Raw genomic sequence first — 15,070 nt, 5'->3', positions numbered from 1 at the left:
CTCCATTGTGTTTTTGAGCAAAGACGCTACATGTGATCATGACCTGATTGCTGAGTAACTCTACTCAATTTACCCCAAATTACAGTGTTTGACATTGCTCTTGTAAATCAATTCAGGAATTCTAAGTAGTCTTTCGCTTGCAATAAATATGTCCACCCCTGTGGATTTTTATTTTGTAAAAAAGTATCACTGATGGAGGAAAAAGCTCTGCACAGTAGGTGGTGAAGGATTTAAACTGGACCCGACCCAGCATATGTGGCACTGCTCTCCAGCTTTTTTGCAATCATATGTTTTCCGAACATTTTCTCGGCCCCAGCTTGAAACTCAAACCCTGAGGATATAGAAACTCCAACTGTAGCTTCTTGTCTGCCTGCGCACAACTCGGCATGGGGTCCCCCCCAAAAAACTTTATGGCCCTCCACGAGTGTAGCCCCCACCTCTCCATTCCCCCCGTTCGTTTCTGGCCCATTTATCTGCCTTCTTGCTTAGGGGCCTGGCGTAAATCACGCCGCGGGCCCCCAAAACCTGCGGGCCCCCAGACCCCAGACCCCGGGGCACAGGCCACAGCTGTCCCCTCCATCACTCACACATAGGCGGCGTAGCCTCGCTCCGCTCCGCCCCACCCACCGCACTCCCAACGAGCTCAACAATCCCTCGCTTGTTTGTCAGGTGAGAGTTGGCCTGAGAGGTTTACCCTCTTTAGCCTGAAAAAAAAAAAGGGCTAGGATGTTAGTGTTGTGTAATCAAGTGTACTTGAACAGGAGGTGTGTGGGTGAATGTGAGTCATTACATTAACAGATTGTAGTGTTTGTGTGTTTTTTTTTTTTTTATTCTGTACAAATTGGACCAAGTGATCAAGCATAATCCAAGGGAGATTACGGAATATTACAAAATAATATGTCTCCGGGTTTACCATTTTGAGCACCGGGTTGAATTTATACATTAAGGCTGTAAAAAAGATTATATGTGGTCAGCGGCAGAGAAGTGTCCAAACAGAAAATGTTCCCACAAATTTCTCGAGATCTTTATTGCGCCATTATTTGTAGCTTGACTCTCTGCCACAGCTTTAATGAAGAGGTTTGGAGAGGTAGCCCTTGGAGACCTCATTAGCTATTTCAATTAGCAAAGAGCATGGAAGGTAGGTTATGAGTTTCTGTGGCCCTTGGGATGCTGAAGGCTGCCAGGGAACAACCAATTAGGCCTGCGAGAGAGAGAGAGCTAACCGGGAGATGAAGTGACCCAATAAGCCATCTACGCACACACACACACACACACTGACTCACATACTGGGTGTAAGAGACAGACACGAGAAAGTTTTTGGATGCTGGGTAGACTATTGGTCCTTATTTTGAGAGCTTGAGTTTATTTGGATGTACATTTGTTTTGATGATGATTTGAGGTCAGATTGGAATCAGTCATCTAACTGCATTTAGAACATTATTCTGCAGTCCATATAGTTAGCATCCAAATGACCACAGTGAGAAATACTTGATATTAACGTCGCACATCTGTTTAAATGTGGAAGATTAGGGTGCAATGGTCACCTTACAATCCTTAAGGGTCCACCCTTACAATAAGGTGACCAGATGTCCAAGACCAAAACCGGGGATATAATCCAAAAAAATGGGGGACGTCTGGTCACCCTACCTTACAATCATCATGTGAGCTTCTCACCTGGACTCTGGAAATGCTCTTTTGCATTTCACCACTCTGCCATGCTGAAGGGAAAATTGATTGCTTCTTCTTCTCATCGACATCCCCCTGGACTCCAGGGGTTGCTCTGTGGAGGTTGGCTACCCTGCTGACCAACACTGAAATAGCGCCTCATAAATGTTTTATCCATTGCCTTTTGATTACCCCTGAAGTATCTGACATTAACGACAGGGCCAACAGTTAACTGTGAAGTGGTGTAGTTACTGATCATTATCATTTGTGCATTGGGGCCCGTGCTCTTATCAGTATTGCCATGATGTAACTGAGCGTAGCAATACGCTTGAGTCCCACTTGCTGCAGTTTATAAAATGTGTTTGGATTTCCATTCTGGTTACATAACAACATAGTTTTTTTTTTGTTTGTTTTTTTTAAAGTGTATTCATCCTGTATTCATTCAAGAGAAAAATCTGTGAAACATTGACATTTACACTCTCTGCATGACCAACAAAATTGAGTTAACAAATGAATGCTGGCCAGGTTAATATTGACTATCACACATGAGACATGGCATGGATTTGCAACCACCCGAGCTGAGGAAAAGTGTATCAGTGAGGAGGAACTGCTACGTGGCAGGCGGCACATTTACGCGGAAAAGCCGCGCTTACAGTTCTCCCGTCATCTCCATCTCTCCGGTCTGTCCTGGCTGATTCCCGCTGAGTGACGGCACTGAAATTTTAATGGCCGAGACATTTGAAGTGAGGACAACAAACGGACTGAGCGATGAGGCCCCCCTCACGAGTGCTGCTGCAGCCCAACGGGACTCCTGGGCCCCGTTAAAAAAAACCTGAGCAAGTACAACTTTCCCCTGATTTAGTCCATTTTCCAGCAAAGGTTTCTTTTTTCCTCAGTTTTCTTGTCTTTTCTTCCCCCCTCTTTCCTCCAATCAAGTTGGTGAGAACATCTTGTGTCCATTTAAGTGCGCCATGTGAAAATATTCCGGGGCTTGGAATGACTTCGTCGAGCTGTTTGTTGTCTGTTCTTTTAGCCGTTGAGGTTCAGCAGAATAGTACTCTGTGCCTGATGCTGTGGTGGGGGAGACAGGCACAGCGTTTCTTCAACTTTAACCTAGACAAGCTTTGGTCTTGCCATGCCCCATCAAGGCAACTGCAGAATGGACACAGCCATAATTTCAAGATCACCAGGGCAATCAATTCCGGGCACTGTGGTGGACTGAAATGACAGGTTTTGACATAGGCGTAATTTGCGGGGGGGTTAGGGGGGTTATGACCCCCGCAAAAATCAGATCCAGCTAATATAACCCCCCCAATATCAAATCAAAAAATAATAATAAAAAATTATTATCAAATTATAAAATATTCTGAATGAACAACTTTAGTTTCTTTTCTTTATTCATTTCATTTTCCAGCAAGATAGTATCATTTTTTTTAAATATTCTGAAATGTACCCCCCTGCCCACCGACTACTTGGTATTACCCAACCTGCGTTCTCTAACGAAAGTTTGTTTACTATTTTGCGCAGTCGCTGGGATGAATGGTTGGAGAAAGCCCTCAACTCAGGTGGGAAGATTAAAAAGACGTTGAAAGGCAGCCAGACAGCATTTTTTCATTGTTGGTTGACACCAACCAAAAATAGGAAAAATCCTGACCAAATGGAGGTATACCCCTATTCTATTGCTAAGTTAGCTGTTAAATTAGCTGATGATTTGTTGACTGGAGTTGGCTGGCTAGCCCTATGAGCCCGACGGACGCAAAGTGCGTCAAAAACACACCCATTTTTCTCTGTTACATTGCTCCGGGATAATTAGTCACAGCGAGATGAGACCTATATTGCACGAAAGAGCAGAACCGGGGCTTTCCAACGAGACTAGACACTTGTCTGTACGATCAAGTATGAGACTAAAATAAAATCATGAAGTTAAATCAAAGTATATCATATTTGCAGTCTTTGCTCTGCATTCACCCAGGCATCCAGTACTCTCGCTTGAATTACACGTGAACCCGCCATCGGAAAGATATGGCACGTATGTCAGATGAAAGAGGAGAGCTAGAGCTATCCACAGATACCAAATAGAACCTTCTAGGCCATGAAACAGACGAAGTGACAGCAAAATCATAACTTCATTTAGCTCCACTTACCCCATGTTTTTGTGTGGCATAATAGCCTATGTTCATAATCCAATGTTATCATGTGTTTCAGTTTCTCTATGGCAAGTCACGTTCATAATACGGTTTTGAGATCCTAACAAACTCCTGTATGGTATCTAATTCAAGACTCATATTGCATCCAAATTTGTTCAGATCAGCAAATATGCAGCACAAAAAGTGTCAAAAAGTAATTTCTCATCACTAAATAAAAATTGCCATTTATTTCTGGAAGGCACACACCACGTATTTCTGTAAATTGCTCAGCCCCAAAGTAGGCTATACCCAATATGGTTCTTATTGCAAGACAGGCCTACACAACCATGCAAGTCATGTCGAGCTGTCAGCTTGCTGTGGTGAGATACATGTCAAAATGTAAGAATGTGTATAGTATGCTTTTTAAATTTGTATTATTTAAAAATCTAAATCAAATCAATGCAAGTATTAATACATGTATAGATCTGGGTAGCCTAGACTGTGCTGAAAAAAAAAAACCAATATGTAGCATGTGTGAATGGCACTTACAATGACCAGGATAAATGCTTCTAACTGAAAATGCCCTTAAAACAGCTTAGGGCTCATAGGGCTAGTGCAGGCGCGCACTTTATACACACAAGACGGTCCATGTGAGCACACTGAATTTAACTACTGTGTCATTATGGCACAAACAGTCAAGTGAACAGCTTAGCCTAGCCTAAATCATCATGATGTATTTCTAATAAAGGAACAGCAAATTAGCATGTTACCTTTTGCACAAGAAAATTATTAAATAAATAAATAAATTGATAAATATGCCGCAAGTTTAACCCCCCCAATGGTAGACCCAAAGTTACGCCCTTGGGTTTTGAGCTCAAATGACAATTCAGCAGGCGGCAATCAAGGTGCTAAGAATGGCTCAAAATTGTGTTTGGAGTGAGATGCGTTGCTAGGTACCAAGCTTTATGCAGCCCTTGTGGGTGTTTTTGCATTCAGTGGGACATGCATGAATAAGCGCTAATTTTGGAATAAAATGATACAGTATTGCTACTAGGCACATGAACTTAGAATGGGGACATATACATGAAGTTGGAGTGAACATTAAAACACCTACTTTTCAGATGGGAGGGATCTGACAACTGCTGACTCAGAGAGATAACATTTCTGAGGTCTGAGACTTTGGAAATGGAAATCTGAAAATGGTCGCACAGATATTACTGGCATACCACAGTGAAAATGTCTGTAGCCTTTTTTCCAACACAACATAAATCTAAGGGAAAAAAGTGTTTTGCCCCTGTGCTTTATCTAGACCGGCTGTGACATTCTTCACTGTTTCAGAGATTGTTTTGACAGACAAATGTGACACATCCTACTGTTTGAGATTTGGAGTGATGATGTCAACCGATCCTTCATACTTTGGTCCAGTAAATAGAGCGTAGTGTATTAAACAGCCTTAACCAAAGCATTGACCAGACTCTGAGGTGATTCATGAACTCAAATCCTCTGTGCAAATCATAAATGGTTTGCATAAATACTACTGCAGGGGCAAGACTGACATCTGCTGTCCATTGCAAGACACATAGGCCTAGTCTACTGGCAGCATTAGGTTGCCCTCCACTGGTATCAGAGAGAAGAGCACTCCAAACCCAATCAGTGTCCATGTCTATTAGGCCTATTACAACAGCAGCAACAACAACATTACAATACAAAATGTTTCGAGAAAATGTTTGAAATCCTCACAACCTTTTTTGTATGATCATTCAACAAGGTTAAGTTGAATACGTCATGTGTAGTTTTCATGCAAAAAAGGAATAGCACACATTGTTCATTGGTTAAAATGATTTATATTGATCTGATTTTTCCATTGAAGATCTCCTAACCCCCCTGAAGCAATATAATTTATATGAGTATTATTATAAATGCACTCATATTTATTGTAAAATGTGTCTTATAGTTGCCCTTGTCTGTATTTCATATTTAAGCACAGAATCGTTTTTGACCAGTTTCCCATAGTTTGCCTAGACTAGCCTTAAACAATAAACCTTTTTGAATGTCATTTCATTTAGTCTAGGACTAGGCTTTATTTATTCCTGAGAAACAGGCCCATCAACTTTAGCTGATCAAGTTTTTACACGCCCTGTCTGTCTCATCAGAAGCCCTCAGGCCAGTGATGCAACTCGTTTCCAGGGCTGCGTTTCCCAGCACATCTCTTTATTGATCATGACCAATCAGACTCAACACACCAGGATTTGGTATGGCAGCTGCCTTCTTAGGTTGACATATCTCTCTGACTACAGTATATACAGTACTATTTGATCTCCTCGGTGTCGGAGTCACGACATGCACATGCATAGAACCATTCTATCGTGTTGCACAGGGAGATGCAGTGGAGTGCCCAAGGAGCAAGACTAGCAGTAGCATAGAAAAGTTAAGGGGTTGATTTGATTACTGGCTGCCACCACTGTGTCCTTGATCAAGGCACTTAACTCTGTGGTGCTCCAGGCAGACTGGATATCTCTAAGTTTCCCTGGATAAGTATCAGCCAAATCCATGAATAAATAAGTTGTGTAAGATGGTCGATGGACATCGGCGAACTGTTTTAAAAAAAAATGAAAACAGTTCAGATACAAAAGGTTGTTTAAACCCCAGGGACCTGTGTGTGTTTTGTGACGCAGTGAGTACGGAGAACACGGCGGAGAACCGGAAAGTTGCCGGTTGGATATTAAGTTTAACGCATGGTCTGTTATGGAACTACATTCCTCCAGTTGGCCAAGTTTGCAGTATTTTTCCATACATTTTGTAAAAAAATGTGGGTCTCTATTGAGCTGAGAAATCTGCATTCATGGCAAGGGATTTTATTTAATGTGGAAATAATGTAGTTTTAAACTAAAATGGTTAAAACTGGTATACCGTATTTTCCGGAGTATAAGTCGCACCGGAGTATAAGTCGCACCAATAAAAAAATGGCTCATGAAGAGGAAAATGTCATATATAAGTCGCACCTGACTATAAGTCGCATTTATTCAGAAATGTATTCACAAAATCCAAGACCACGAACAGACAGAGGCTGTAACTAGACACAGAGGCCAACATTTTAATGTTAATGATCAGAAGGTGTGAATGGCCACCCATCTGTAGCTGTAGACAGCTGTAGACAGTAAGGTTTACTCCTCTTTCATTTTGGAATTATTCAAAAACATGTTAAATTTCATAAATAAGTCGCACCTGACTATAAGTCGCAGGGCCAGCCAAACTATGAAAAAAAGTGTGACTTATAGTCCGGAAAATACGGTAATCATAAACGTAATATAAACAGAGATATACTGCTTATGAAATAAATAACTCTACAGATGCTTCTAGGAAGTTCGTTGAGTGCAGTCCTCATTTTCAGTGATGCTGAGATTACAACAACATAACAACACAATGTATAAAAGACTAATATTTTATTTGTAGAGGGGGAAGGAAGAAAATTATAACAAAATCAAATCAAATACAATGAATTTAAAATGGTACAAATGTATGTAGGAAGGTTTATGATAACATATCTGAATTGACCGCAGGAAAACAGAGAGTTCATTCATCTTATTCATTAAAGATTATTCTAGGAAGTAGGGATACTACCTGAGCTTTCTCAGCTCAGAATGAGGAACTCTGAGCATCAAAGGTCATTGGATCTTGTCTGATAGGGAACTGAATATCCAAACAAGCAATATAACATGGTAACTTCCCTGCACCAGTTTAGATATATGACCAACCCATTTTAGCATAAAGGACACAATGGTCAGTTATAGCCATCACCAGCTAGAAATCAAAGGGCAGAGTGATAGATTGTGTCCAGGGCCTTGAGTGAAGATTTCTAAAGAATCAGATCACATTTCCATAGTCTAACACTGACATAAAAACAGCATTTCCTACTACACATAGGGAGCAACATTATACATTGACATAATAGTTTGTGATCACATTTGAAAATAAGAGTTTGAAGTTGAAGAGCAAACATTTTCTTTAAAGAAATAAAGAAAGAAAAATCTAGTTCATTGGGAGCCATAACTGACAGCTACTGACCCCACCTCCACCTCTGGGAGAATAAACACAACTTACCTGGTGGCAGGTGTGGCAAAGCCTCCAACCACATCCCTATTCTCCTCTACTGTATGTCATATTCATTACACATTCACACATACATTTCTTGAATTTCCCCTTGGGGATCAATAAAGTATCTATATCTATCTATCTATCTATCTATCTATCTATCTATCATATTGTTTCTTTTCCAGGGAGGTGTCTGCTAACAGGCAGTTAAAAACTAGTCAACATTTTAGGTTATTGGACTTCCTCTGTGTAAGAGGAATGATGAGAATGTACAATATTTGCAAAAGGATTGAGCAGAATGTTCTCAGAGACGCACACCTATGAACGCCTTGGGAAACACGTCAAGATTGTTTGCGTAATGTGCACGTCCACATATTCTTTTTAAATGTATGTGTGAAGTTCGTTATCTTTTATTTATTCTATTTATGGTTCCATATTTTTTAATAAAAAAAAAACTATTTTAATAGTGAAATTTAGCTAATGAAACACATAAGAATGCACACAACAACAAAGCTCCAATATTAACATTGCAAATCAATTTACCGACTCTGAACAGTAACACACCATACATCTCTCACCATGTGAATGTGTAAAGGCTTGGACTGAGCACGTGGCAAGCAGGTATGATCGGAATTTGTGCACTATCAGCCTTATCCTCTGGATGGATGGAAACAGTGACACCTTAATCTCCCATCATCCAGCCAGACTAGCGGGTGTCACAGGATGTGTCTTATGCAGACTGTCAACTAGCAGGCAGACTAGTGGTGGCAGTGGGAAAGTCTAGCAAAGTTCATCGAGGACACACATACTTTGCCATCCGTGGTCGCCTACCTGGTCGCACCTCCTAATTTGATTAGATGTTTTATTTTTTATTTATGTTTCATCGATGTCAATTTCTCAATATCAATACTATACGATCAGAAAATACATTATTGGGTGCCCAGCTACGATTATGAAGAATAAAATGAGGAATGTCACTGTGAGTACTCAGCTGGGCTTGGACAGCTCAAAGATATTTCTTGTAAATGTCGCAATGTCTTGCAGTATTACCTAAGAGACGTGATGACAGAATTGAAAGTAAAACATGACTACAAGGGGAGGGCTGAAACTACCTGGAAAGGGCTGAACCCTGCACACCTTGAGAGTTGAGACATCAAGGTTTGCTTCAAACATATGACTTGTGTGTGTGTAATTTTGCACATCAGTTCTTGCTTGATCCTTGGGAGCCAGGCAAAGCTTTTGTCAGCTCTTTTGCTTTGATTGATTGACTGTGCAGTGATTTTCCGCAGTGAAATTCTATCTTTTTACCATCATCTGAAGCACATCATGAGTTTTGGTGAGAAAGCCAGAGGAAGCATCAAAGTCTGCAACAGGGCTGTGGTGGTGTCTGTTAAAAACTTTCATCGTGGAGTTGAGTTGGAAAGGCGGTGTGGAGTCAGTATGGACAACCTGCGGCTTGAAAGATGCCTGACCAAGTTTGGTTTCACCGTGGAGAAGCATGAAGACCTGACTGCACAAGAGATCTACAAACTATTTAAAACAGGTGTGTTGTGTGCTGTTGAATGTTAAATGGGTATTCATGGCATTTAGTTGTGTTTAGTATTTGGCTATGTAAAAAAACGGATGTCAAGGTAGGTTTGAATTACACACTGTAAAGCAAAAAATCAAAGTGAATTCTCTCCACAGAGAGCAAAAAGACTGTTGGCAACTGCTTCATTGGCATCATTTCAACACATGGAGAGGAAGGGGTGATCTTTGGGGCAGATGGCAATCGCGTGACACTCTCTCGGATCTTTGGGTTTTTTGATAACCCCACCATGGTTAATAAGACAAAGCTTTTTCTTGTGCAGGTAAGATGCCACTACACTAATGAATGAGTTAAAAAATATTACCTCTGCAGTGACAGCACACTCCAGTAAATACGTGACAAAATCAACATCTGCTTGGATAACCCAGAGATGAGATGAACGCACTCTAAGAAGGGCCAGTCTCCTCCCAGACTTACATGTTTGAATCTAATTTATCCATTTTTTTGTAGGCTTGTCGAGGCGACATGTTAGACAGTGGAGTTGAAATAGAGACAGACTCAGTCTCTGTTTCAGATGAAGATGATAATCTCTCAGACTACCTCTCCATTCCTATCAACACAGCTGTCATGTATGCAACAGCTCCAGGTAATTAAATCTTTCTGTCTCAGTCACTGGATTTGTATGTCAAACAAAAGCTCAACAACTACAGATTTTCATTTAATATTCTCAAGTTTTATTTCATACATCCAGTTTTCGATAATGTTCATATTGGTCTGCAGGTTACAGCGCCTTTAAGAAACCATCAGGCTCAGTCTTCATCCAGACTCTCTGTGACCTTCTGGAAGAGGACGGAGGTCGTGACCTGGAGATAACTCGCCTCATGACTCGCCTAAACTACCAGGTCGCCTACCACTTCCAGGCAAGTGGAGGGGGCCTGAAAGGCAAGAAGGCGATGCCATGCTTTGCCACGCGCCTCACCGAAGAGGTGTGGCCCTTCAGAGACTCGGAGAGGAGCACTGAGGAGCCGAGTGGAAAACTTGCAACCACAACAGCACGGGTGGAGGGATCTCGCAAACCACGCAAGCGCTCCATCAGCTAAAGGAACACGCTGATAATACTTTGATTGATTTGGGTTGCATTTTCAATGTCTTCTTTTCAGCTCTTTCCAGGGACCTTTATGCGCTTCGATGTCAGTAGAGAAGGTTCTCTGTACCGTATAGACATACTGTAGCTGCACACACATGCAACTTCATGTTTCACAACTTCTTTTGTTTGATTTATATTCAGAACATTTTCTGTATGCATTATGTATTTATATCTGTATGTTTTTTTGTATATTTGGAGTCAACACCAAATTCTCCATTTTATGGAGAAATCAATTGACAATATCATATTTTTACAGTATGTTTTGTTTTACATAATTTTGTATATAGTTGTACATACTTTTGGAACATATATTTGTGTTGGCCATTAGTCATTAGTGGAGTAAATGGGGCTCTCACCAAACTGAAAAGCTGAAAGTCAGAGTGTGAGGGGGTAGCCTCAGCTTCGTCTTCGATGAGTAAAGGTTTTCAAGAGTGGGGAGTCAGGAGTTTCCAGCTCACTGTCAGCCTCATCCTCTGACCAGGAAGGAAGTTAGAAGATGAGGTCTTGGACTTTCCCTTCAGAGCCAGTGAATAACTAAAGCACCCTGTGTGGTCTGTAGAGCTTATGACACCTTGTACTCACCTTTGGTGGCATCTCTGGCTAAGCAATGGATTCCACTCCAGGGTAATTAAATCAAATCAGGCAATCCATGGCCTAAGAAATGAACCATTAATTACAACATAAATTAAAGACATGATTCTGAGGCAACCACTCACATCTGTAGCCTGAGCATACAAACCAATAGGTATCATATCAATCAATTAATGATGGTACACCAACAGTGGAAATTATGTGACTTATAGGTTTCTGCTATGTCTGTTCATACCATGGAATCCTGATTAAACCTAGGTTAAGTTTTAAATATACATGAACAAGTTTTAAATGTTCCATGTCTATTGATAAACCGTCAATAAACAAATAAATAATAAACAACATGCACAAGTTTTGTTTCTTGGGGGGAATCATTGAAAGTAAGCGTATATTTATATTTGTGCATAATTGTGTGTAAAAACACACAGATATTCAGCAAAAAATATTAACTGTAATAACTACTGAAAATGTATGTCATGTAGCCTATGTATAGTATTTGAATGTGTTTCCAAGTATGTGAAGATCAATGCAAACAATGTCAGTGTGGATCCTCTTAGGTCAGTGTGGTTTCAGTGTCAGTTTTTGTTTATCGTCAATGTCCGCATACCTAATATGCAGGTGATGAAAAATATAAAAATGTGCAGACAGCTAGATCATAAAGGGAGTGACTGTGACTAGCTAATAACCTGTTGTGGGTATTGAACTATTCAAATTATTACCTGCTATCACCTTAAGGCAGAGACTGAGGTAAACAGTGTCTTGTGTGTGGTTTTGCACATCAGTCCTGGTGGTGAAGTTACATTTCATGTAAGTTTTGTTTGCTCATGGTGTTATTTACCATATTAGTCAAATCTAAACTTCAACCAGTGTCTTTAGCTCAATATGAACAAAGTCAGGAGAACTGAGGGAGACTGCAACAGAGCGCCGCTGGTGTCTGTTAAAGACTTTGACCCTGGAGTAGATTTGACCAGGCGGCCAAGGTCACTTGGTCTTTGGTCCTTTGGACAGGGGTGAACTGACAACAAAAAGCAGCCCAGGAAATAGGGTATATAGCCTATTGTTATTATGATCATCATTCTCTAAGAGCTTTCCTCTCCATTTTTGTGCTCCCAGAAAATAAAAAAATCACAAAGGTCTACTAAGTCTTCTTCAGATACAGTCTATCTGACATCAAATATTAAGTTATGAGGTATCCATTAAATTCAGAATGAATATTCCATTAGGCAAATAGCCCATGATGTATGATGTAACATAGTAGGCCTACTTGCAATTCATATCTTGTAATTCATCAAATCTGAGCCCACCTATTCTGATGCATTGTTGTATTGTGCCGTTAAAGTACAAAGTACACTTTTCTAGATGGAACAGCACTCCGCTTCGCGTCGGGCCGTTTTACCATCTAGAACGTACATTAACTTTGCATAATCGAACGGCGTGTCGTCCATTATCCCTTACTGATATAACGAGAGAATTTGACATGCAGGCAGTTGATTATGGAAAAAAAGAGGACACTTTCCAATCATTGTATGCTCATATTGGTCTGCAGGTTACAGTGCATTTAGGAAACAATCAGGCTCAGTCTTCATCCTGACTCTTTGCGACCTTCTGGAGAAGGACGACGGGGGTCGTGACCTGGAGATAACTCGTCTCATGACGCGGCTGAATTACCAAGTCGCCTACCACTTCCAGGCAAAAACAGGGTACCTGAAAGGAAAGAAAGAGATGCCATGTTTTGCAACTCGCCTCACCAAAGAGGTTTACCCCTTCAGAAGCTGAAACACACTGGTATAGTGGAACACTGAAAAAATGGCAACCACGCCACTAGTGGAGGAATCTCTCTTGATACACACGTGTAAGGGTCTACAATTCCTGGGCTGATAATCCTTTCAAACATACAGCGCCCTCCACAATTATTGGCACCCCTGGTTAAGATGTGTTCTTTAGCTTCTGATAAATTAATTTTTTTTCCAAATAATATAGGACCACAATGAAAAAAAGCGTAAAATCCAACCTTTAATACAAGTGCATTTATTTAGAAGGAAAAAAATCCCACATCAAGAAATTATTATTTTACATCAAAACATGTGTGCCACAATTATTGGCACCCCTGATGTAAATGCTTTGTACAACCCCCTTTTGCTAATAAAATAGCACCTAATCTTGTCTTATAAAGTTTCACAAGATTAGAGAAAACAGAAAGAGGGATCTTCGACCATTCCTCTTTGCACAAAATCTCCAAATCATCCAACGACCTGGGTTCTCTCCTCTGCACTCTCCTCTTCAACTCACCCCACAGGTTTTCATTGGGGTTGAGGTCTGGGAACTGAGATGGCCATGGTAGGAGCTTGATACAGTGTCTGGTGAACCATTTCTGTGTAGACTTGGCCATATGTTTAGGGTCATTATCTTGCTGAAAGACCCAGTGACGATCCATCTTCAGCTTTCGGGCAGAGGCCACCATATTTTGATTTAAAATGTCCTGGTATTTCAAAGCATTCATGATGCCATGCACCCTTACAAGGTTCCCAGGCCCTTTGGAAGAGAAACAGGCCCACAGCATCACCGATCCTCCCCCATACTTCACAGTGGGCATGAGGTGCTGTTCTGCATACTCATCTTTTTGTTACACCAGACCCACTTAGAGTGTTTGTTGCCAAAAAGCTCTAACTTTGTCTCATCTGACCAAAGCACACGGTCCCAGTTTAAGGCCCAGTACTGCTCCAGACGTTTGTGCTTATGATTTTGAGTGAGAAAGGTTGTTTTCCCTGCATGCCTCCCAAACAACTTGTTGGCATGTAGATAGTGCCTGATGGTTGTTTTGGAGACTTTGTGACCCCAAGATGCAACCATTTGATGCAATTCTGTAACAGTGAGTTTTGGAGATTTTTTTTATTTCTCTTACCATCCTCCTCACTGTGCGTGGTGGCAAAATAAACTTGCGTCCTCTTCCAGGCTTGTTTACCACTGTTCCAGTTGTTTTAAACTTCTTAACGATTCCTCTGACCATAGATATGGGCAGGTGTGCGAGTGGCTATTTTCTTATAACCATTGCCTTACTTGTGAAGGTCGACACACATCTGCCTTACTTGAACAGTGTGTTCCTTTGTCTTTCCCATGTTGAAGAGAAATGGCCTCTGTGTCACGTCATATTGATCTTAACAGGATGTTAAGAATTACTAATTAAATGTTCCTACATACTCTGATTGACTTTGTAAACTACTGTAGAAATGACAGAAATGACAGAAATACTTTAATTACATTTATTTCCTAGGAATTGTTAGGGGTGCCAATAATTGTGGAACAGGTGATTTTATGAAGAATAATTATTTCTTAATGTGGGATTTTTTTCCTTCTAAATAAATGCACTTGTATTAAAGGTTGGATTTTACGCTTTTTTTCATTGTGGTCCTATATCATTTTGAAAAAAAAATGAATTTATTAGAAGCTAAAGAACACATCTTAACCAGGGGTGCCAATAATTGTGGAGGGCGCTGTAGGTGGTCAGCTGCTGATCACCAGTTGTTGATCAGTTACTCTGCCTCGTGAAGGTGTGGGCCTATTCGCCTTATTCACGAGGCGGCCATTGTAAACCAAAACGAGGCTACAGGGTACACAAACCATAGCTATGATTGTTCTATGCATTAACCAGTAGGTGGCATGTACTTTCCTATGTCGCTATCATCTCTCTTGTCAGCACTATTAGTCTGTCTCTCTAACTTGGTGCATTTTTGCCAGAGAAGTTAACTTTGATGTAATCAAATATATATTGTCATGTACTGATTCATTCACTTTGATGGTCTCACTCGAACAATGGTCTCAGTCTCAGTCTCAGTATAGTTTATCGTTGGTGGTTAGATTAGATTAGATTCCCTTAATGGTAGAGGCAAAAATGTATCAGCTTTATTTGGTTCACCTATTACA

At 40.7% G+C, this 15,070-nt stretch overlaps 1 protein-coding gene across 1 annotated transcript; it reads left to right on the top strand.

Annotated features, from left to right (window-relative positions):
• The first annotated feature begins 9,057 nt into the window (after positions 1-9,057).
• Positions 9,058-11,451, top strand: LOC134101008 (caspase-7-like). The gene is made up of 4 exons (XM_062554543.1): positions 9,058-9,426; positions 9,570-9,733; positions 9,922-10,057; positions 10,192-11,451. The coding sequence occupies exons 1-4, from the start codon at positions 9,210-9,212 to the stop codon at positions 10,509-10,511; spliced, it is 837 nt and encodes a 278-aa protein (XP_062410527.1). The 5' UTR covers positions 9,058-9,209; the 3' UTR covers positions 10,512-11,451.
• The last annotated feature ends 3,619 nt before the right edge of the window (positions 11,452-15,070 follow it).

Source organism: Sardina pilchardus, chromosome 14 (genome assembly GCF_963854185.1).
Source record: "Sardina pilchardus chromosome 14, fSarPil1.1, whole genome shotgun sequence".
Taxonomy (NCBI): domain Eukaryota; kingdom Metazoa; phylum Chordata; class Actinopteri; order Clupeiformes; family Clupeidae; genus Sardina; species Sardina pilchardus.
This window is presented reverse-complemented; position numbering and strand designations above follow the sequence as displayed.